A 25,336-nucleotide genomic window follows, 5' to 3' on the forward strand; every position below is an offset into this window, starting at 1 on the left:
TACTATGCAGCCATCAAAAGAAATGAAATCTTGCCATTTGCGATGACATGAATGGAACTAGAGGGTATTATGCTGAGCAAAATAAGTCAATCGGAGAAAGACAACTATCATATGATCTCCCTGATATGAGGAAGTGGGGATGCAACATGGGGGGTTTGGGGGGTAAGAAAAGAAAAAAATGAAAGAAGATGGGATCGGGAGGGAGACAAACCATAAAAGACTCTATCTCAAAAAACAGACTGAGGGTTGTTAGGGGGAGTGGGGACAGGAGAGGGTGGTGGGGATATGGACATTGGGGAGGGTATGTGCTATGATGAGCGCTGTGAAATGTGTAAACCTGGTGAGTCACAGACCTGTACCCCTGGGGATAAAAATACATTATATGTTTATTTAAAAATTTAAAAATTAAAATAAAAAAAACTGTATCAACTATTCTAGTTTCTGTACTTTCCAAATAAAGTTTACAAAGAGCTTGTCTACACAGACCAAACAACCCTGCTCCGACCCTGACTGGAACTGTGTTCTGTCTACGGAACTGTGTTCTGTACAGACCAGTGTATGAACATCATTACCAGTTTGTCTTCCAGTCCATGAACACTGTATCTCTCCATTTATTTGGGTTTTCTATGATCTCTTTCATCAGCATCTTACAGTTTTTGGCCTATAAAACTTGTACATGTCTTGTTGCCTTTCTAAGTACTTCACATCTGGGGGCTACTGCAAAAGCTACTGTACACTGTTAGTGTATAAAAACCCTCAAACAAAAATCAGCCACAGTACATTAAATCCAGCAGTACATTAAAAGGATCCTAACTCTCGATCAAGTGGGATTTACTTCTGGGATGCAAACATAGTTCAACATACAGCAAATCAGTAGATGTGATATACCACATCAACAAAATGAAGGATAAAAATCATACAGTCATTTCAATACGTGCAGAAAAAGCATTTAATAAAATTCAACTATATTCCATGATCAAAACCCAAAAATCTACAAATTAGGAGAATATCCCACAACATAATAAAAGCCACATATGTCAAGCCTAGAGCTAACACCATACTCGACAGTGAAAAGCAGAAAGCTTTCCTGTAAGATCACGTGAAAGACAGGCATGTCCTCTCTCACCACTTTCATTCAACATAGTACTGAAAGTCCTAGCCACAGCAATCAGGCAAGAAAAAGAAATTTAATAAGCATCCAAAGCAGAAGGGAAGAAGTAAAACTGTCTCTATTTGCAGATGACGTATTATATATAGAAAATCCTAAAGACTCCACCAAAAAAACCGTTAGAATAACAAATTCAATAAAGCTGAAGAATATGACATTAATATGCAAAAATCAGTTGTGCTTCTATACACTAACAATAAACTATGAGAAAGAGAAATTAAGAAAATAATCCCATTTACAGTTCCATTAAAAATAATAAAATACCTTGGGGTGCCTGGGTGGCTCAATGGGTTAAAGCATCTGCCGTCGGCTCAAGTCATGATCCCAGGGTCCTGGGATCGGGCTCTGAGTCCTGAGCATCGGGCTCTCTGCTCAGCGGGGGGCCTGCTTCCCTCTCTCTCTGCCTGCCTCTCTGCCTACTTGTGATCTCTGTCAAATGAATAAATAAAATCTTTTAAAATAGTAAGAATAATTTAAAAATACCTCGAAATAAATTTAACCAAGGAGAGTAAAAAAGACAATGAAGAAAGAAATTAAAGAAGACATAAACAAACAGAAAGACATCCCCTGCTCATGGACAGGAAGAATCAGAATTGTTTCTATGTCCACACTTCTCAATCTACAGATTCAATTCAATCTCTATCAAAATCCTAATGGCATTTCTCCCAGAAATAGGAAAAGCAGTCCAAAGACTCTAACTGAACAGTGCGATCTTGAGAAAGAAGACCGAAGACGGAGACATCACATTTCCGGGGTTCAAACTGTATTATAAAGCGATCATAATCAAAACAATATGGTACTGCCATAAAACAGACACGTAAGTCAACGGGATAGAACAGAGAGTCCAGAAATTACCCTATGCATATGTGGTCAATTAATTTTCAACAAAGAAGCCGAGAACAGACAATGTGGAGAGGAGAAAGTCTTCGAGACGGTGCTGGGAAAACCGGATTGCTGCACGCCCAAGAGTGAACAGGACCATGTCTTACAACACACACGAAAATCGACTCCAAATGGATTAGAGACTTGATTATAAAATCTAAAACCAAAAAATTCTTAGAAGCAGACACAGGGAATAAGCTCCTTGACACTGACCATGCCAGTCATTTTTTGGATTAGACACTAAAAGCAAAGACAACAAAAGCAAAAATAAACAAGTGGGGCTACATCAAACTGAAAAGCTTCTGCACAGCAAAGGAAATCATCAACAACAAAAAGATAAAGTTTCACCCAATAAGGGGTGAAAACCCAAAACATACAAGGAACTCATACAACTCAACAGAAAAAAAACTATTTTAATTGGACAAAGGGACTTGTTTTCCGGTCATACAAAGGGCAACGGACACATGAAAAGGTGCTCAGTGTCACTCAGCATCAGGGAATGCAAATCAAAGCCACACTGAGGTGTGACATCATACCCCTTAGATCAATTATCAAAAAGACAACAGGTGCAACGACCAGGTGGTGCAGTCGGCTGAGCACCGGACTCCTGGTTTCGGTTCAGGTCATGATGTCAGGGTCGTGGGCTCAAGTCCCATGTCAGGCTCCGTGCTCAGCGGGGAGTCTGCATCTCTCTCTCTCCCTCTGCCTCTCCCCCCTGTGCTCTCTCTCCCTCGCTCTAAAATAAATAAATAAATCTTTAAAATAATACAACATATAGCAGATGCTGGCAAGAATATGCAGAAAAGGGCAGGCTCTCACACCGCTGGTGGGAACATAAACCGGCGCAGCCACTGTGGGAACCAGTGAGGAGAACCCTCAGGAAATCAAAACTAGAAACACCACAAGACCCAGCAATCCCACTTCCAGGTTATATCCAGAGGAAACAAAACCACTATCTCAGAGAGGTGTCTGTGCTCCTGTGTTCACAACAACCAAGACAGGACAACAGTCTGGGTGTGCACTGACAGACGAACGGATCAAAGAAAACGTGGGAGATACATACCTGAGACCACGTGATACACACTCTAGACACAGATAAACACGGCGGGGAACCCCTCAGCCCTGGGACAAAGGAAAGCCTACCGTCTGCAGGAACACGGATGATGCTAGAGGGCCTTCAGCTACTGAAGTGAGCCACACAGAGACAGACCGACACTGCCTCCTATCACTTACACGTGAAATTCTAAAAAAAAAAAAAGTAACTGAACCCATAGAAACAGAAAGTAACCAGGAGCTCAGGGGTGAGGAAAATAAGGAGACACTGGCAAAAAACTATCAATTATAAAATGAGTAAGGTCTGAGTATCTATTATATACCCTGGTGACTACAGATGACAACACTGTCACGGGGAGGTGACAGATGTGTTAACTCAGTGGGGCAGTGGGGCAACGGGGAAGCTGTCGGTAATGTACACAAACACCAAATCATCAAACTGCATACTTTGCTAACTTACGATTTCCTAAGTATACCTCAATGCAAGAGAAGACAAGACAACAGATAAACAGATTACAGAAAAAGAAGTGAGCTTCAAAGGGAAATTAGAGAATTGATTCCATTTACTATAGCACCAAGAAACGTAAGATACCTGGGAATAAACCTAACCAAAGAGGTAAAGGGATCTGTACTCGAGGAACTACAGAACACTCATGAAAGAAATTGAAGAAGACACAAAAAGATGGAAGACCATTCCATGCTCTTGGATCGGAAGAATAAACATTGTTAAAATATCTATACTGCCTAGAGCAATCTATACTTTTAATGCCATTCCAATCAAAATTCCACCGGTATTCTTCAAAGAGCTGGAGCAAATAAACCAAAAATTTGTATGGAATCAGAAGAGACCCTGAATCGCTAAGGAAATGTTGAAAAAGAAAAACAAAACTGGCAGCATCACATTGCCGGATTTCAAGCTTTACTACAAAGCTGTGATCACCAGGACAGCATGGTACTGGTAAAAAACAGACACATAGACCAGTGGAACAGAGTAGAGAGCCCAGATATGGACCCTCAACTCCATGGTCAAGTAATCTTCGACAAAGCAGGAAAAAAATATACAGTGGAAAAAAGACAGTCTCTTCAGTAAATGGTGCTGGGAAAATTGGACAGCTACCTGTAGAAGAATGAAACTCGGCCATTCTCTTACACCGTACACAAAGATAAACTCAAAATGGATAAAAGACCTCAACGTGAGACAGGAATCCATCAGAATCCTAGAGGAGAACATAGGCAGTAACCTCTTCACATCCTCCACAGCAACTTCTTTCAAGACATGTCTCCAAAGGGAAAGGAAACAAAAGGGAAAATGAATTTTGGGGACTTCATCAAAATTAAAAGCTTCCGCACAGCAAAGGAAATAGTCAACAAAACAAAGAGGCAACCCACGGAATGGGAGAAGATATTTGCAAATGACAGTACAGACAAAAGGCTGATATCCAGGATCTATAAAGAACACCTCAAACTCAACACACACAAAACAGATGATCATGTCAAAAAATGGGCAGAAAACATGAACAGACACTTCTCCAATGAAGACATACAAATGGCTAAGAGACACATGAAAAAATGTTCATCATCATTAGCCATCAGGGAGATTCAAATCAAAACCACACAGAGATACCACCTTGGACCAGTTAGAATGGCCAAAATTAGCAAGACAGGAAACGACATGTGTTGGAGAGGATGTGGACAAAGGGGAACCCTCTTCCACTGTTGGTGGGAATGCAAGTTGGTGCAGCCACTTTGGAGAACAGTGTGGAGATTCCTTAAGAAATTAAAGATAGAGCTTCCCTATGACCCTGCAATTGTACTGCTGGGTATTTACCCCAAAGATACAGATGGAGTGAAAAGAAGGGCCATATGCACCCCAATGTTTATAGCAGCAATGGCCACGGTCGTCAAACTGTGGAAAGAACCAAGATGCCCTTCAACGGACGAATGGATAAGGAAGATGTGGTCCATATATGCTATGGAGTATGATGCCTCCATCAGAAAGAACGAATACCCAACTTTTGTAGCAACATGGACAGGACTGGAGGAGATTATGCTGAGTGAAATAAGTCAAGCAGAAAGAGTCAATTATCATATGGTTTCACTTACTTGTGGAGCATAAGGAATAACACAGAGGACACGGGGAGATAGAGAGAAGGGAGTTGAAGGAAATTGGAGGGGGAGGTGAACCATGAGAGACTGTGGACTGAGAAGCAATCTGAGGGTTTTGGAGGGGAGGGGGTTGTGGGCTTGGGTGAGCCTGGTGGTGGGTATTAAGGAGGGCACTTACTGCATGGAGCACTGGGTGTGGTGCATAAACAATGAATTCTGGTACACTGAAAAGAAATTTTAAAAATTAAAAATAAAAAAAAAAGTGAGCTTCAAGAGAGATTACAACTGAGAAATATTTTTCAAAAGCTGGAAATGGTCTACAAAGTGAATATAACATGAATTTATGAAAATATGAATCTTGCTTACATTATCAAAGCATGTTCATGTCAGGTTCGAAACCAACATGCTTCTGGGAATTAAATTAACTCACCCTTAATTTATGCTCATTATTCCCTTTATTTATTTGCTTAAAAAAACATAAAAAGAAAAAAAGAGTGTAACAAAAAAACAGGAACAAAGAACAACAAACAGAACACAGTAACAATATGGTGTATAAATTAATCGACTATATTAACAATCACTTTGAATGCCGATGGTCTAAATATACCAATTAAAAGAGATTATCAGAGTGGTTTAAAAACGAAGACCGAGGACATTGGGGAAGGTATGTGCTCTGGTGAGTGCTGTGAAGTGTATAAACCTTGCGATTCACAGACCTGTACCCCCGGGGATAAAAATACATTATGTGTTTATAAAACAATAAAAAATTAAAAATTTAAAAAAAAAAAAAAAACTAAGACCGAACTAGGTGCTGTCTCTAAGAAACTCCAAATACACTGACGGGGCACCTGCCTGGCTCAGTCAGAAGGGTGTGCAACTCTAGATCTCAGGGTCATGAGTTCGAGCCCCACATGGGGTGTACAGATTACTGAAGTATTTTTAAAAGGTTAATAATAAAATGAATAAATAGATATACTGATACACAGAAATTTAAAGTAAATGGACGGAGACAGACATACGATGCTAACACTGATCCAAAAAAAGCAGGAGTAACTTGTTAATTTCAGACAGAGCAGACTTCAGAGGAAGGAAGTTATCAGACATAAAAAGGGGCATAACATAAGGATGAAGGGGTCAGCTCTCCAACAAGACCTTATACACCCTAACAACAGCACCATGTGTGAGGGAAAACACAGAGAGCTGCAAGGAGAGAGAAGCAGCGGGCGGCCCTGTCCCAGAGGAGAACGGATCCAACAGGCAGAAGGTCTGCAAGGACACGGTGAACTCAGCAGCACCATCTACTCCGGGATGTGCTGCACCTCCACAAACCGCTTCATCCAAGGGCAGAATATGCCTCCTTCCCGGCCTCCACGGAGCGCTCTCCAAGAGACACACTTTGTCCTTTCCGGGCACCCACGGAGCACTCTTCCTGAGACACGTTCTGTCCTTCCCAGGCTCTCACAGAGCGCTCTCCAGAGACATCTGCTTCCCAGGCACCCATGGAACATCTCCAAGAGACATGTTCTCTCCTTCCTGGGTCCCCAAAGAGCGCTCTCCAAGAGACACACGTTCTGGGTCATAAAACACATCTTCACAAATGTAAAAGAAGAGAAATCATACAATGTCTGCTCTCAGACCACAGTTTAACAGAGTTAAACTAGAAATCAAGAACAGAAAGATAGCTGGATAATCAAACAACACTGGAGAAATGAAAAAGTATTTCTAAAAAAAAACAATACGGGATCAAAGAAGAAATCTCAGCAGAAATTTTAAAAATATTTTGAATGTTGCCAAATGCTTTGTACATGAATTGATAGTCATGTTTTATCTTGTAAACTGTTAATAAGTTAATATAGATTACACAGATTTTTTCTTTTAATATGACAGAGAGAGAGAGACAGCGAGAGAGGGGACACAAGCAGGGGAGTGGGAGAGAGAGAAGCAGGCCTCCCGCTGGGCAGGGAGCCCCATCCCGGGACCCTAGGATCATGACCCGAGCCGAAGCCAGATGCCCAACGACTGAGCCACTACCCAGGCATCCCACACAGATTCATCTTTAAATACTGAACCAGCCTTCAATTCCAAAGATAACCTCTTCTCTGTTAGAATGTTATTCCTTTTGTGTACTGCAGGGATACACTTGCTAGTACTCCTGAGGACTTCTGTATTTACGAACAGGAGTTACTGGGTTTGGTTTTTGGTTAGGGTTTGGTATTCAGGTCATGCACGTCTCACCAAGTGAGCTGGGAAGTCTGTCCTCTTCCATTTTCTGAAAGACATTGTTCAGATCTGGTGTTTTTCTTTCCTAGAATGTCTTCATACATTTCACCAGTGAAATAATTTAGGCCTACAGATTTCTCTTCAGAAGGTTTTCAACTCTAAGTTCAATATCTTACTAGTTATTTCATTATTCAGGTTATCTACTTCATTGTGTGTTAGTGTGGAAGGTTGCAGTTTTCAGAATGGATGTTTTCATCTAAATTTCTGAAGCTGTGTATGGGGGGAGAGAGCCAGAGGAAGAATAACAATGAACTAAAGACCAGCTCAGTGTACTTCAAACCCTGGTCTTCCTTCCCAACCTTCCTGCTCCTATACGCCTTTCAAAGTCCTCCAACAGCGTTCCCCTGAGCCCTGTCTTGGATCGAAAGCTGCATTACGTGGGAGAGACAGGGTGGGGTGTGCTTTACTCCATCTTACCGGGAACTAAAGCAAGGTCATTGCTACGTATGATTTTCTTTTTAATTTATGCACTGGAGAGACAGAGAGCCTGAATGCACAGGACACAGGGGCAGAGAGGGAGAGAGTCTCGGGCAGACTCCACGCTCAGCAGGGAGACCAGTGCAGGGCTCAGTCTCGCAACCCTGAGATCACAACACGAGCCCAAACCGAGTCAGACACTTAACCGAGGGCGCCAGTATGTATGATTTTTAAAAACAAAACTGGACTCATGCTGTACATGCTTTTTTGTGCTTTTTTTTTTAATTCCTAAAATTATTACAAGTTGAAGGTGTACAGCCTGGTGATTTGGTTTACATATATTGTTAAACGATTACCACAATAGGGTTATCTATCACCTCCTACGGACACATTGAAAAGATAGAAAAACTTCGCCTTGTGATAAAAACTCTTAGATCTCCTGGGATCGAGCCCCCGTATCGGGCTCTCTGCTCAGCAGGAGGCCTGCTTCCCCCTCTCTCTGCCTGTCTCTCTGCCTACTTGTGATCTCCGTCTGTCAAATAAATAAATAAAATCTTTAAAAAATATAATAAAAGTTTAAAAAAAAAAAACAACAACCCTTAGATCTATGGCTGACCTTGGGACAAGCAGGGATTAACACTGACACCCCACGTAGTCAAAAATCCACACAGAACCTTTGACTCCCCGAAAACTTGATTACTAATAGGCTATGCTGACCTGAAGCCTTAACAGGAACATCAACAGTCACAGGCATTTTACGTAATTTGTATTGTGTACTGCGTTCTGACAAAGTAAGCTAGAGAAAAGAAAATGTTAAAATCATAAAGCACTGTCCTATATTTATCAAAAAAAAAATCCCATGTATAAGAGAGCCCACATGGTTCAAACCCACGTTGTTCGAGGGTCGATGGTCCTCTGGTAAGACTGCCCCATGCATCACCCAGCAGCGTCACTGGGGTTGCCACACTGTATGTGACGGCCCCGGTGCTTACCTGCGTGGTACCTGAAAGTCTGTACCTTTCAACCACAGCCCTCCAACAATTCTTTCTCCCCTCACCCTCCCTCCCTCCACTAACCACAAATTTGATCTCTTTTTCTAGGAGGCTGGTGGGTGAGTTTTGTGTTGCTGGTTTTAGATTCCACATATAAATGAGACCATATGATGTGTCTCTGTCTGACTTACTTCACTTAGCATAATGCCTTCAAGGTCCGCCCACATCACGGACGGCAGGGTGTTGTGGCTCATGGCCGTCCGGCACAAAACAGAAGACAGCACCCGGACAAGCACCAGGTGGTTTCATTCAGCACGACAGCCACGGCTCTCCCCAAGATGTTCTGCTCACACCAGCCCCTCCAGACACAGTCCACACCCCTCCCTGGAATCTGCACTTCCCTGGCACAATCCACGGCCATCCCACGTGGCCCAGCGGCCATCCCACGTGGCCCAGCGGCCATCCCACGTGGCCCAGCGGCCATCCCACGTGGCCCAGTGCCCCTTACCAGCAGGCAGGTCCCCATCCACTCGGACACCAGCACGTCCACCTTCTCCGGCAGCACCACATCCTCCACCTTCTGCTGGAACACAGTGATGATGTCGGCAAAGCCATTCTGCATGACCAGCTGCCCTGTGTGCTGGGCCATCTCACTGGCCTCCACCGCGTACACCTGCATGTCACAGAAAGGCATCAGCAAGAGTCCCACCCACAGAGCAGCCTGGCATCCACTCTCCCTGGGCCCCCGGCTCCAGCCAAGCCAGAGGCAGCCTCAAAGAAAACAGCGACAGAAGGAAGGGAGCGTGCTGGATAGCAGGGGCAGACCTCCAACACACGGAGCCCTGACAAGGGAGCCACCTCCCATCTTAACTCCACCGTCTGCCTAAAACAGATGGGGGACAGCCGGTGGACAGAGGAGTCTGCATGCACACCGTCGCGGAGGCCCTCTGGGTCAGACCCGGTGGCTCAGCTCCCATACACACAGCCACATACCCCAGAGTTTCCCACAGCGGCCTGAGAACGATCGGACTTTAAGGGTACCAGTGGCTGAGACCGCTTCAAGCTCAGGTTGTCACTGGAAGGTCCGGAGTGTTACGTCTTGGTTCTGATAGCATCTGAACTCCAGTGATCACTGTCCTGCAGTTTCCCTCGTAAACCAGAATTTCACCCAACTGTGTCAGGGGCATTTCAGAGGCTTCAACTCCGGAGCCTCACACATGCTTTGCAGGGAAGAAGAGAAAGGACCCCAGCATGCGTCACGGAGGGCGTTCTGTCCTGTCCCTGCCAGGCGGTCCTCGCTCGGTGCAGGGGTAACACATGGACAGTGACCTACACAAGTGGCCCAGTCCCGGCACACGACACGTGTTCCTCTAGCTGATAAGCATGTTACAGAAAACATCCGACCACACGCAACTCCGGTATTTTCTGCTCTGCCCTACTCTACTCCGTGCTGCTGGTGACTCAGCAGGCCGAGGTCACGACCGCCGACAGGCTCAGCCCTCAAGAACACATTGCCCATTTCACCAACATGATGCCTTTGCATGCGGATGACACGTCCCCAGGCTCAGCTCGAAGCTGCTGAAGGAGAGCTGTTTCTTACTCACGGCTTTAGGCTGCGCGTAGTGGGCACAAAAGAGGCTGATGATCCCTGTTCCGCAGCCGACGTCCAGAATCACTTTATCTTTCAGAGATTCTTTATTTTGCAGGATAACATTGTGGTATTTAGTTGTCCGTGGCTGGTCTGCCAACATTTCCAAGTGAAGTTTCTAGAGGAAATACACATTAGGAATCACTGCCTGTAATATGAACTATGCTGAGCTCTGGTTTAAGAAGGAAGATCAGAGACTGAGCTAATAATCCCCTTGGCCCCACCACACCATGCCTAAAAATATGAGCAACAAAGAAAAAAAAACACAAAATCCAAAGACCTAAATATGCTGGCATATAAAAACACAACAGTGAAGAAATGAAATGGAATTTTCTGGAATCCTTCCAGTTCAGTGTGATGCTACCTACGGCTTCACCCTGTACCTCCCCAAGAGCCAGATGAGCACACAGGCGGGTGGACCACTCAGGAAGTGGAGCAGACACTGCCCTCCTGACCACTGTTCCCACTGGAGACAGGAGGAACCACCAAATTCCCCATCAGGTACCACTTGGCCAAGTATCCACCAAGAGAGATGCCAGAGGCGGCACACTGGCCCCTCATGAAACTACAGCTCTGGAGGGAGCTGATGACCCCACAGGGGTGAGCTCAAGGTTTCCAGCCATGTCCAGAGGGAGGAAAACACATGAAACCCAAGACAACGTAACACCCCATGGGAATCATGCCAATCCCCAGAGAAAAAGAGAAAGGCTCCTCCAAATGGTTCATGAAGCCACGGGTGGAAGTCAGAGCCCAGAAAGGCTGCACCCACAACACTGGCCCCCACACCCCACTTCTCAGGTCTCAAGCTGCAGAACACCCACCATACACACAGTACGGCTGTGAGGCAGACACTGAAGCTACCCAGACCTCGTCAGCACAGATAGGAAGTCTGCACAGGGCCTTCACGAGCCCATCGTGGCTCTTCACAAAGACACTCAGCGCTGAGAAACAAAAGACTGAGGGTCAGAGAGGACACAATCAGGACTCAGCCATCCCACCTGAGTAGTCCACCTTGACAGAAAGTCAGAACTAGGATGCTAAGGTGTACGTATAAGTTGACAAAAATAAAAAGAAAAATGAGCAAATTATATGAAAGTTTACCAAAAAAAGAAGAAATAGAAAAGGCCAACAAAATATAGAAGATGACCTATCTGACTTTAAAAATGGAAATCACAATCAAGAAATACCATAAGATGAGAGATCTGTATTTACTTTAGCAATGTGTGGTTGTGAAACGAGCATTCATGTACACTGGTGGCGTACAGTTGCCAATCTTTCCGGAGGGCAAATTGGCAAGACCCGCCAAAGTGAAAAAACACATACACCCTACAAATTTACCCAAGAGAAATTCTAGCAGAAGTTTAGCAAGATTTCTATAAGAGAAAACCCATTACAGCACTGCTTGTCATAGGGCAAAGCTTTTAAACAAGCAAACCACCAAGAGGGTCCTTTTAAAATCAATAAAACACTCTTAATAGTCTGAAAGCTCTATGGACACCTGAGTGGCTCAGTTAGGCATCTGCCTTCAGCTCGGATCATGACCCCAGGGTCCTGGGATCGAGTCCCACATCAGGCTCCCTGCTCAGCAGGGAGTCTGCTTCTTCCTCTGCCCGCTGCTCCCCCTGCTTGTGCGCTCTCTCTCTTCCAGACAAATAAATAAATAAGTAAAATCTTTCAGGAAAAAAGTTGGAAAACTCTAATCGTACACATACATCAAGGGGTTTTCATTTATTGTAACATGTTTAACCACGAAATGGGACATACCTACCAAAAAAGTACATGAGAAAGTGCCTCACAGCTTGTCGATATAGTTACACAGCAAACACTCGTGCAAGCAACAGCACAACGCTGCCCGCACCCCACACCTTCCCAGCCCAGCCCTGCAGCCAGGAAAGCCAGGAAAGCAAACCGCACTGAGCGCGGAGAGGGACGCCGCAAGGGCTGGGCCGGCTCAGCACTACCCCTCCACCGCGGCAGACTCCAAAGGAAGAAGCCTACTTTACTACCTCCGCAGGAGGAAGATTTTCTCCTGGCCTAGCAACAGTCCAGCCAATGAGAAACTGCCACACTCAGCCAATGAAAAGCCGCCACCGCCCTCCAAAGGGCTTTGGTTCCACACAGCCCCGCCCACTCCCCTTTCCTTATGAAAAGCCTCCTGGCCTTGGTTCTCCAGACTGGCCTGCAGTGCCCCACGGGGCGCTTGGCCTGCACTGCAGTCCCTCCGCTCCTCGAATGAGCCCGCTTTGCTGGATGACAGTTATTTTTTAAGGCTGCCACCACCACAGACGCCCTGGCAACAGGAACCACCATCCTGACTCCCAGAGGAGCCAGCTCCCTGGTCACTTCCCTTCATAAACATCTTTGAACGCTGCTTTTTAACTTTATGTAACTGAATCTAGAGTTATTCTTAGATGTCTTGCTCCTTTCACCCAACGTTCTGTCTGCGATGTTTATTCTGCACGCATCAGTTTTTGTCTAGCTTTAAGATATAAACAGGGGCTGTCTGGACCATACAGTTATGGGTCTCTATCCTAACTGGGAAAAAACTCCAAAAAACGAGTAAGCCATTTATTTAGAGGTATTATTGTTGGCTTGTGTAACATTTTTGTATTTTATTTTTAAAATAAAATGTGTTACTATTTTTTAAATGCTGAGAAAAGTTCATCATCTCATTGCTCAGATAACATCTCTAAACCACCATGGGCCACTCCAGCCCACCATCTGCTTCCTTAGGGTCTGCCAGCTAAGAATGGCTTTCACATTTTTTAATTGGTTTTTTAAAAATCCAAAGAACATGCCATGCTCATTTCCTCATGGTCTTACGGCCACTCACGCACCCCGACAGCAGAGCCGAGGAGCCACACGGCCTGCTGAGCCAAAGAAAATGTCTGCAAACCCTGCGCTAAGCCACAAAGAGGAGCAGCCCAGCTGAAGCTAACTGGAAAGCTGAGGCAGGAAACCGCCGCCTCCGTGGCCCCAGCCGTACCAGCGTTCCATAGCTGCCGAAGTACTCCTCATCCTGCCATGTGTCCTCAGGGTCACAATCCTCCAGGTGCTTCCCGAGGTGGTTTGCAGGTATGTACCCACAGCAGCCTGCACGCTCGCCCCACCACCAATCAGCAGTTGTCTGCCTCAGGATGAGAATTTTTTCTCCTCTCAAAAAGCTGAGCTGGAAAAAAACATACAAAGAAGTCAAAATTCAAGAAAAACCTGTAGTTGGTATTTCAGTAGTGGCTCAGTGATAAGTCCCCCATCATTGGGGCCCAAATCAGCTATTTCAAAAAAGACTCAATGGGTAATTACACAAACTCACAATTTCTGAAAATGATACCAACATTTAGAGACTTTTGTGGAACACCTACATGAAAGAAAGCACAGCTTAACTGATATTTTTTAAAGGAAAGATTAAACATTTTTGAACAACTTAAGACAATTTCTCGATCGCCTCTTCGCTGTAACTCAGCTATGTGGCAGCTGATTCACTTACTGGAGTAGAAAAAGCTACACTCAGTATATCAGTATCTTTTTTAAAGATTTATTTATTTGAGGGGGGGGGAGTGGGAGGAAGGCCAAAGGGAGTAGGAGAGAGGACCTACAGCAGACTCCCCGCTGAGCACTGAGCATGGAGCCCAATGCTGAACTTGACCTCACAACCCTGAGATCATGACCCGAGCTGAAATCAAGAGGTGGATGCTTCACCATCTGAGCCACCATCCTCAAGTCAGTATTTTTATTTTACAGCCTTAATTTTCATTAACTAGAATAGGTTCTAAATCAAGGTTTCTAAAAAGAAACTGCAACAGGTGCTTCCTTCCCCCATCCCTCACCCAGATATCTTTCACCGAAGGCTTGGCATCGGAATCTGTTAGGCTAGGAGGAGAAGGGTCACTCACAGGTCTCATGTGGCTCTAAACATGTGAACACTTCTTAACTTCGGTACGACTTCTTCAAAATTCTTATCTAATTCTGTCATCTAGCACGCCATTGAGCCAAATCCATAAAGCCTGGACCCAAGGCGCGAGGCCCCTGCGTGTAACCGGTGTGTGGGGCTACCTGCGTCCGGTCAGGGGCAGAATAGTCTGCAATGGCCACGAACTCTTCGGGCTGCGCACCCTCCTGGAGCTGCTCCTGGTCACCACACTCCACACGACCTTCTCCCTCCTGCTCAAAGCCAAGGGAAGAAGACGGGATGACTACGGGGCTCCTCTCTGTGTCCGGCCCAATAACCTGTAGCCTTTGGTTATCAGGAAGGTTCCAAATGACGATCCACGTGACCAGGTTTAACCCACAATCTGGGTCATCTTCACCAGCAGGATCGAGGGATCTCACCCTCACTCCACCTCTCCTTTTTGTCTCTAGGACAAAATTACCTGCATCCTAAGAAGAACATCAAATAAGTAAGAAAGATGCACTTTTAGTGTCTACTTGGTGACGGATGCTGATCACCAGCAACTCCTTCTGAAAGCTGCGACTCACCCCGAGAGAAAGAAGGCCTGTTTCTGGGCCTCATGCTCTCAGGACCTCGTCAGACTGGAGGACAGAACTGGGCAGGCTTCTGGAAGGTGCCAGTGACCAGGCCCGACCCTCGTGGCCTGACTTGGACCACAAGGCTGCTCATACAGACTGCTCAGGACCCAAAAGGGGAGCCTGAGAACACACACTGCCCAGTCTCTACTTTCTGTCAGAAGAGGCTTGTCTGGAAGACGTCCACTGGAGGCGGCAGAACCTCTAAGCCCGTGTTCCAGTTCAATGCGGCAACTCCGTCCCAATATACACATTTTTAACGAAGTTTCCTAAACACACACGTAATTCATGTTCTTTGGAAAATGTGTGAGGCACATGTGTACACAGAGGAAAATTAAAACCATCTGTAATCTCACCCACTGGTCAGAAATAATGATGCTTAACAAGTTAACATATATTTTTTTCAGCCTTTTTTTTCCCAAGATTTTCTTTATTTACTGTCAGAGAGAGAGAGTACAAGCAGGAAGAGGGGCGGGAGAGCAGGCAGAGGGGAAGCAGACCCCCCACTGAGCAAGGAGCCCAACACAGGACTCTGTCCCAGGAAGCTGGAATCATGACCTGAGCCAAAGGCAAACACTTAACTGAGTCACCCAGGCATCCCTCGGGCTGTATTTTTTGGAGAGTGAGAAAGAGCACTCCTGTGGGGGAGAGGGGCCGGAGAGGGAGAGAGAGAATTTCAAGCCAATTCCCTGCTGAGCACAAGCCTGACACAGGGCTCGATCTCATGACCCTGAGATCATGGCCTGAGCCGAAACCAAGAGTCGGACATTCAACTGAGCCACCGAGGCACCCCCAGGCCTCTTTTTAAGCGTACACACAGCATGTGCATACAGGGTGTTTACTGGGATCAGGAAATTCTGCCTTGTGGTATGTGTCCCACTTACTAAATTCTTTTTTTATTAAGTTCAATTTGCCAACATATAGTACATTATTAGTTTTCGATGTAGCATCCAATGATTCATTAGTTGCGTGTAACACTCACTTATTATATTCTTAACATTTTTCCTCCTTGTTAAATTATTTCTAAATACCACTTCCTAACTTTTGGTAATATTCTGTGAATTATCATAACTTATTTAACCGATTTCCTAGTTTGGTACCCTTAAACTATTTCCAGTTTATACTATTACAAATTATGTTAGGATGAACTTTTTTTTTTTTAAGATTTTTATTTACTTATTTGACAGAGAGATCACAAGTAGGCAGAGAGGCAGGCAGAGAGGGAGGAGGAAGCAGGCTCCCTGCTGAGCAGAGAGCCCGATGCGGGGCTCAATCCCAGGACCCTGAGATCGTGACCTGAGCCGAAGGCAGAGGCTTAACCCACTGAGCCACCTAGGCCCCTAAGACGAACTTTCTTAAACAAATATCATTTTGTCTGTCATGACAATTTTCTTAGGACGAATTTCTGAATGGGAAATGGCAGATTAAGATGCCATGTGTTAATGGAATACTATGCAGCCATCAAAGAAATGAAATCTTGCCATTTGTGATGATGTGGATGGAACTAGAGGGTATTATGCTTAGTGAAGTAAGTCAACCGGAGAAAGACAACTATCATACGATCTCCCTGATATGAGGAAGTGGAGATGTGCAACATGGGGGGTTAAGGGGGTAGGAGAAGAATAAATGAAACAAGATGGGATTGGGAGGGACACAAACCATAAGTGACTCTTAATCTCCCAAAACAAACTGAGGGTTGCTGGGGGGAGGGGGGTTGAGAGAAGGGGGGTGGGGTTATGGACATTGGGGAGGGTATGTGCTATGGTGAGTGCTGTGAAGTGTGTAAACCTGGCGATTCACAGACCTGTACCCCTGGGGATAAAAATATATTATATGTTTATATTCATAAAAAATAAAAAAAAATTTTAAAAAATTTAAAAAAAAAAAGATGCTGTGTGTTTACATGCGCACACACACACACACACACACACACAGTTGTTCTTTTGACAGTTTTTTGAGAAGGATGTGACAAACACTTTTTTTATTTTGCCTTTTTTACTAACATAATACCTTGTGAGAAAGTTCCCAATTCTTAGAACCGTAACTTATAAATTTCAACAACTGTATAATATTCTGCAGTAGGAATTCTTCCTGATTCCTCAGTCATCCTTGACTAATGGACGTTCTCCTGGTGTCCAGTTCTCTACCACAGTGCGGCCACAACATTCATACACATTTACCCTCGTGTGACATTTTATTTCTAGGAGACAGATGACCGGGGCTGGACCATAAGCTTTTCATTCACGCATTTGCGAGACTCTTCCATACAGGGTGCGGCGCCCACACTTCTCCAGCGAAGTGGACAGCACCCTCCAGTGACTATTCACAGCAACGCGTGCTATCGTGGTCTTTAATTTTTGCCAGAGCAACAGGTGTAGAGACGCCAGAAAAAGCAAATATGTGGGGAAACAAGACTATTTCTTATACTCCGTAAGAAAGAATTTTAATAGTATAAGGAGACACTAATTATTTATTGTGGGGTTTATGACAGATGTTACAAGAGCACAAACTGTGCAAAACTGGGGGTGAGTAAGTAGAGCTAATGTGGAGGCATCTTACGCTGTGAAGCAGTCGGACACAAACAGCACTGGAGTGGGTTAAAGATGCGCATCACAGTTTCTTGGTAACCACTAAAATGTTAGTAAAAGATACAGGTGAAAAGCCAACAGAGGAGACAATGTGGCATTATTAGCAGTATTTCATTAATCCAAACAGAGGTAACACTGGAGAAAGGTACCAAGAAGAAAGGGAAAACAGCAAGATGGCCAACTCAACCACATCAGTCACCATGTTCAATGTTAATGGACTAAACACTCCAATTAAAGAGCAGAGATTACCGACAGGGAAGAAAAGGACATTTCCACAGGCTCTGTACAAGAGAAACATTTTAAATATAAGGTCTTTGATTCAACATATAGGTGTATGTGTACCATGAAAGCTGGTACACCCGTATTAATATAAGACAAAAGAGACAGAAGACAAAAAAAAGGTACTAGGTAAAAAAAAAGATTTCATAAATTAGTTTAGTTTAAACTAAATTAGTTTAGAAAGTAAAAACTATCCTGAATGTATGTGTCAAGTAACAGATTCAAAATACGTGAAGCAAATAGTGACAGATTCAAAAGGAAGTTAAAAAAAAAAAAAAAGACAACCCCACAATCATAGTGGAAATTTCTTTAAAAATTTATTTACTTCTTTTAGAGACAGAGAGAGCAGGTGTCTGAGCAAGTGCGGGGAGACGCAGAGGGAGAGAAACAGAGTCTGGGGGGGGGGGGCCTTGACCCCACGACCCTGAGATCATGACCAGAGCCAAAACCATGAGTCAGACACTTAACTCACAAGCAACCAGGCACAGCCATAGCGGGAATTTCTGAAGCTCATCCTGCTCAGTAACTACACAACAAATGGGCAATAAAGCAGAAAGGACACAAATGTTTGAACAATACTAGTAACACATTTGACCTTAATGACATTTACAGAAAACCACCAACTGCAGAAAACAGATTCTTTGTGGACACGTGTGGGGCGTTCACCACAACAGCCCACCTGACTACGCCACAAAGCAGGCCTAAATAAATTTCCAAAGACTGAAATTTTACAGAGTATATTTTCTGACCAAACATAAGCAAACCAAAATTAAATAACAAAGAGATAAATAAAAATCCCTAAATCTCCAGAAATAGCACACTTCTGAATAGCCCAGAAACTGATTTCCACTGCGACATATTATAAAGTATTTTAACTGATCAAAAATAAAAATACAACATAGTTAAGTGTGTGAGGCAAGAAAACTGAGGGTCAGAGGAAAAGTCACAGCTTTAAACACATGTACTAGAGAAGAAAGGTTCAAGTCAGTGTTGCAAATTTCCATCGCAAGATGCTACAAAAAGAGAAAATTAAACCCAAAGGATGAAACAAATAAAGATAAAAGCAGAAATCAATAAAAAAGAAAGCAGATGAACAAAGAGAAAGTCAAAGACAAAACCAGTTCTTTGAAAAGATAAAACTGTTAAAACTCTAACCCTAACCCTAAACCTAACCCTAACCGTACACTAGTAAGACTGCCACAGACCTGCACACAAGGGTGACAGTCACACAGGGGGCGATTCACCGAACGTGACACTCACACGGGGGGGAAGGGATCCACAGAACGTGACAATCACACGGGCGGGGGGGGAGGTGATCCACAGAATGTGGCAGTCACAGGGCGGGGGAGCATGACAGTCACATGGGGGGCGATTCACACAACATGACAGTCACACGTTCCACAGAACGTGTCACACAGATCTACAGAACGCGACAGTCACATGGCGGGGGAGGGGTGTAATCCACAGAACGCGACAGTCACATGGGGGGGGTTCGATCCACGAACGTGATGGTCACACGTGGGGGCACTTTGAGGGACATGACAGTTACATGGGGTGGGGGACACCGCGGCATGTGAGGGTCACACAGGGGCACACTACAGAAGCGTCTCATAGGGCTAAATTAGCTCTACACACACATCAAGGGCAAACCCCCAAAGTAACATTGGGAAAAGGCAAGTTGCAGGTGACACAGAGCATGACTCCACTCAGACAAATTCTAAAAAAGTGCACAAACAGCATCACGTACTGTTCAAAGATGCCTATATTAGGTACAAAAGCATAAAAAGTGGTGCAGAAGCACAAAGATCAATTCATAATTCACAGGAGTATTTGCCTGAGGAAACAGAGGAAGAGGAATGGGGCTGGGGTTAGGGAACAAGCTTTACCTACCTTTCCTTCAGATTACGTACATCTAAGTCTACACAGACATTCACAACAAAATGTTAACAAGTTGTCACTTCTCTGCGCTATGAACGTGATGTTTACAATATTATTTTGTAAATGTTCTAATATTTTCTAAATCTCTCAAAAGAACAAGAGTGCATCCACAGAATTTAAGTTTTATGATTAATTTTCAGAAACAGATTAATGAGGGGTGCCTGGGTGGCTCAGTCCTTAAGCGTCTGCCTTCAGCTCAGGACCCTGGGATCAAGTCCTGCTACTGCCCCTCGGGACAATGTGTTACTTAAACTATAACCCCTGGAGGATGTTACTAGGTAACAAGCACGTTTAGATATGCCTTAGGAAAAACACACTGGCAACAGGTCTTTGGGGAGAAGGACGATATATAGGACCGTGAAGCGGGGCGGCCGGGAACGCCCGGTCGGCTCAGGGTGGAACGAAACCCGCCTGCTTCCCTTTTCCATTATCGCTCTTTTCTCTTCCCAGACGCGCCCCTTGTTAGTTAGATGAGTCCTTTGAATGTGCTTGGTTAACTGCAAACTTGATCCTCCGTCTTGTTTGTCCACAAGACATGTGACTAACTCACGTTTGACCTTCATCGGTCCTTCTGTTGGCTTTTGTTTCTATCTAATAAAAGTGAGACTGTGGAGTGGCTTGGAGCAGCCGTCTTTTCGACTGTTGTCCCCTGCTCCCAATCTCCTGTAGCTGACCTGTTTGTGCCTAATTCTTCTCCTGTCACCGACTGGAAGCGGCAAAGTCCCGTGGGGGGGGGCGGGGTAGTTCCTGCTCCGTGGGGAGCCTGCTTCTTCCTCTCCCACTCCCCCTGCTTGTGTTCCCTGTCTTGCTGTCTGTCTCTCTGTCAAATACATAAATAAAATCTTTAAAAAAAAGAAACAAATTAATGAAATGACACAACTATGATCAAATTCCTATATATAAAAACCAAAATGAAATTATACCAACCACTGGAAGGATAGAGAAAAAAATGTCAAAACGGACATCATGGCTATGAAAATATTTGATTTTTTAAAAAGCATTATTTGTTAGAGTATTCATCTGGTTTGTAATTTTATATATTCAACATTCCTTGAAATTTAGGGTAATTTTTTTTTTAACTAATAGCTTAAATGAAACTAGACATACGTCCCAGGCAGAAAAAGATATGAATAAATAAATCATTCTAAAGTGTCCAGCCTGCTTTTAAGATATTATGCCTGGGACCTTACCAAACAACTAGAACAGTGTGCGTGCTTCACAGCACAGGTACCAAAGGTACAGTCGCGGCGAGAGGCACACGGCACAATTCAGAATGTCACATGTAACCCTGACAAAGACTGCATCTCTTCCAACCACGTGGCCCCCGGCTAGTGGCTGAGCCGTGCTCTCTGCAGTATCCGTGGTCCTTACACACCAGAACCGACATTACCTGCAGTTCACCTTGGAGGCAGTCACCGGATGTGGCCATGGTTCTCCTAGGGTCTGCCGCATCGCTGCCACGTTTAATACTCCATTTTCCCCTCCATTTCTACTTTTAAAAAGAGAGACAATAAGAGAACACTTCGTTATATCTGCTTCACTTCTAAGGTTCTGGTAAAGACCGCAGTAAAGGTCCTATACCAAACGGAAGCAAAACAGTGTCGAAAGAATGAAATAGAGATTAAAATTTTTAAACATAATTCTTTACAGAAACGGGAAGCATTTAAAATTTATGAACTTCTAAGAGTATGCTTTCTTCACTAGTCTGCAAAGGTGCTGATCTTACCTACTGAATGAACACTGTGAGCTTTCTTTAGATTACTGGGTTGATTTAAAACAACAAATCAATGTCAAATCTTTTCTAGAACCTCAATTAAAACTCCCTACTGTGAAAATAAAGGAACCCTCATTTGAGATGGAGTTAGGACCAGCACAGGGAGTTCTAACCCCACACACTCCTAGACCAACAGGAGAGCACTCATTTTAACCACCACAGCAGGAGGAAGATCTCCTACCCAGGCAACAGCCCAGCCAACGGGAGACTGTCACAGTGACACAGCCCAGCCAATGGGAGACTGTCACAGTGACACAGCCCAGCCAGTGGGAGCTGTCAGAGCCCGGCCAATGGGAGACTGGCACAGTGTCACAGCCCAGCCAATAGGATACTGTCACAGTGATACAGCCCAGCCAGTGGGAGCTGTCAGAGTCCGGCCAATGGGAGACTGTCGCAATGTCACAGCCCAGCCAATGGGAGACTGTCACAGTGTCACAGCCCAGCCAGTGAGAGATTGTCACAGCTCAGCCAGCAGACCATCACAGTGTCACAGCCTGGACAGTGGGAGGCTGTCACGGTGTCAATGCCTGGCCAATGGGAGACTGTCATGGTGTCAGAGCCCAGCCAATGGGAGACTGTTACAGTGTCACCGCCTGGCCAACAGGAGACTGTCACAGTGTCAACGCTTGGCCAGTGGGAGGCTGTCACAGTGTCAGAGCCCAGCCAATGGGAGACTGTTACAGTGTCACTGCCCGGCCAACAGGAGGCTATCACGGTGTCAATGCCTGGCCAATGGGAGACTGTCACGGTGTCAGAGCCCAGCCAATGGAATACTGTTACACCGCCTGGGCAACAGGAGACTGTCACAGTGTCAATGCCTGGCCAGTGGCTGTCACAGTGTCAGAGCCCAGCCAATGGGAGACTGTTACAGTGTCACCGCCCCGCCAACAGGAGACTGTCACAGTGTCAATGCCTGGCCAGTGGGAGGTTGTCACAGTGTCAGAGCCCAGCCAATGGGAGACTGTTACAGTGTCACCACCCGACCAACAGGAGACTGTGGCGCTGTCACAGCCCGGCCAGCAGCAGGCTGTCACCACCCCACACTCACTTTCCTCCAACGGATTTCCCTCAAAGCAGCTCCTCCCACCCTCCTCTCCTACCTTAGCCAGACCTGCCTTTAGTTCTGCACGTGTGAAACTGCAATTCCTGTCATTTCCGAATAAACCCGTTTTGCTGGTAAAAAACCGGCTGTTTTATTTTCAAGGTCATCCACGGGGACCTCCAAGTGCTTGCACTAACAGGAGCCACGACGCACACCTCGCAGAGGGTCTCCCTCCTCGCTGCCCGTCCTCCTGTCTCGCAGCGACCGCGGGGCCCCCGCACGAACGCTTCTCCCCACACGACAAGTCTGGGTCTAACTCGCGCGCGTCGCCGGCCGAGACTCGGGACGTCCTCCGCGACGTCCGTCCGCGCAACACCGGGCGGGCGGGCCCCCGCTCGGACCGGAGCTGCGAGGCCAGCGAGGGGCGCTACGCGAGGGGCAGGTCTTGCGGGTTCGCCTCTTCCCTAACCCTAACCGCGGAAGCGAGCGCTGCCTGGGGCCCCGCCGCAGCGCGGCCGCACGCCCTTGTCCGGACCGTGGCTCCGCGCTCCGGCGCACCCGCCGGCGCCGGTCCGACACCCCGCAGCGCTGGTTTTCTCGCGGCACGAGCGCCCTCCTCCCCGGCGAAGCCTGGCTGGGGCCCGGGAGGGACGGCCGCCGGGGCGGGGCTGCTGGACCCGCTGACCCCGCAGGGCCTGGGGGACCGGGCAGGGCCAGGTCAGCCGAGCGGGCGGTGGGGGCAGAGGCCCTGGGATGCCAGGGACTAGTGGCCAGCGGCAGTGGGTGCGGTGGGGAGAGGCGGCGAGGGGGGCGGGGGTTCGGCGCGGGAGCACCCCGCGCGGGGAGGACCAGCGGGACGCGGCTCCCGGGCCCGCGCCGCCGGAAGGCAGGTGGGCGCGGCTCGGGGAGGCGCGGCTGGGGAAAGGGGCGCGGCGCCGCAGGGCGTGGCCCGGGGAAAGGGGGGGGGGAGCCGGGCGGTGGGCGTGGCTCGGAGGAAGGGGCGTGGCCCTGCGGTTGCCCAGCCTGCGGTCAGCCGCGGGAGCGCCCCGCACACAGCCGGGAAGGTTGGGGGTCTTCGAGGGGGCTGCGGCTTCGGTCGACCCGCTGACGCACGCGCCCGGAAAGGACTCGCTGGGCACGTCCTGCCTCGGTGCGGTCCAGCCGCCCGAGCTGCCCACGGGAAACCTACCTCAGCCGCCTCTCTCAGCCGAGCTCTGCGTCCACAGCGGAGGGGCGGACGGCGCCTGCCAGCAGCCCCAGCCGCCGCCCTCGGCTCGCGCAGGCGCAATGCGCGCAGGCCGGCCGCTGACGGAGCCCCTCCCTGGGCTCTGCTCCCCACGCCTGCGCAGTCCGTACCCGTCCCTCGGGAGAATGGAGCCACCGCCTTCCGCCGCACGCAGGCGCGACCGCTCAGTCCGGTTTGGGAGGAGGCTCCGGGCGGGGACGACGGCCCCGCGCAGGCGCACTTTCGAGTTCCGCTTCCCGCCGCGGCGCTCGCAGAACGCCTACCAGTGTGTTGTGATGGGCGGGAGGTGGGGTCCCCAGGGGTCCTGGGCCTGACCTGGGGGGTGGGGAGGTGAGGGGGGCTCGGGACCGGTGCTGGCCTGGGGAGCACAGACCCACTGTGAGTGGAGGAAGAGGCAGGTTTTGGAGCGGGACCCTGTTTCGGCTGCTTTCCCGCAGTAATCCGGTATGCGCGGGGGGGATCCGCCGCGTCCCCTCACCGGACGGACGGACGGACGGTGAAGCTACGTCACCGGGGGCGAGTCTGAGACTGAAACGGAGGTTGGGGGACCTCAGGGCCCCGAGTGTGTGGCGGCCTCGGGGTCGGCGAGGGGCCCGCCCTGTCGTCGGGGAGTCAAGGTCGTGCCTACCCGCCTGCGGGGGGGTGCGGGGGTGGGGCCGGCCGGGCCGAGGGGAGGGCGCCTGGCCGGCGGGAGGGAAGCTCGGGACTGCATCTCCGCTCGGGTCTCAGTCTCGGGGTGCGGGGCTGGAGGCTGCTCCGGAGAAGGTGCGTGAGGCCGGGAGGCGGCGGGGTTCCGCGGGCGCGCGGGGCTGCGGGCGCTTCTGTGCGTCTGACCTGGGGGGACAGGAGCGGGAGGACGGATCCTCAACGCGAGAGAGAAAGGGACCAACACAGGTTGCGCAAATTTTTAAACGAAATAAACTGACAATACGAAACCATGTCAAAATTCTCACGAATCACATAAATTGGAAAAATTTCTAGAAAAACACGACAAATTCTTCCCAAAAGAGTATTTGGGAAAGCCGCATGCCTCCATATTTGTTAAGGGGATTGATTCTATAATTTAGAACCTGACAAAGGATACTCCAGGCCCAGATGGCTTGGCTAGTAAATGCTCCCGACCTTCCAAGAAGAAAACGATACCGGTGTGACACAGATTCTTCCAGAAAAGAAAGAAAAGTGTCATACTTGTAGCCGGTGCTAGGAGGCCAGCATGACTCTGCACAGACAATCCAGTGGGAGAGAAAATGATTACACATCGTGACCAAGTGCGGTTTACTCGAGGAACGAAAGGTGGTTTAAAATTTAAAAATATTTCCACAGTTCAGATGATAGGACAAAAACCATGTGAGCATCTACATGGTGCAGAAAAGAAAATTTCATAAAATTCAACACACTA

The 25,336-nt window shown here is 47.1% G+C and overlaps 1 protein-coding gene across 1 annotated transcript in view; it reads right to left on the reverse strand.

The window, feature by feature from the left end:
* The window catches only part of PRMT2 (protein arginine methyltransferase 2), a 33,279-nt gene extending 9,322 nt beyond the window's left edge, over positions 1–23,957 (reverse strand). The window contains exons 1-6 of the mRNA XM_032865172.1: positions 23,881–23,957; positions 21,266–21,364; positions 14,600–14,707; positions 13,533–13,715; positions 10,503–10,664; positions 9,407–9,571 (exon numbers count right to left, since the gene is read on the reverse strand). Coding sequence (XP_032721063.1) covers positions 9,407–9,571; positions 10,503–10,664; positions 13,533–13,715; positions 14,600–14,707; positions 21,266–21,304 — 657 coding nt within the window. The 5' untranslated portion in view covers positions 21,305–21,364; positions 23,881–23,957. The remainder of the gene's footprint in view (positions 1–9,406; positions 9,572–10,502; positions 10,665–13,532; positions 13,716–14,599; positions 14,708–21,265; positions 21,365–23,880) is intronic.
* Positions 23,958–25,336: the final 1,379 nt, after the last annotated feature.

The sequence above is a fragment of the Lontra canadensis genome, unplaced genomic scaffold (assembly GCF_010015895.1).
Source record: "Lontra canadensis isolate GAN:19392208 unplaced genomic scaffold, GSC_riverotter_1.0 scaffold29, whole genome shotgun sequence".
In the NCBI taxonomy this organism is placed as follows: Eukaryota; Metazoa; Chordata; class Mammalia; order Carnivora; family Mustelidae; genus Lontra; species Lontra canadensis.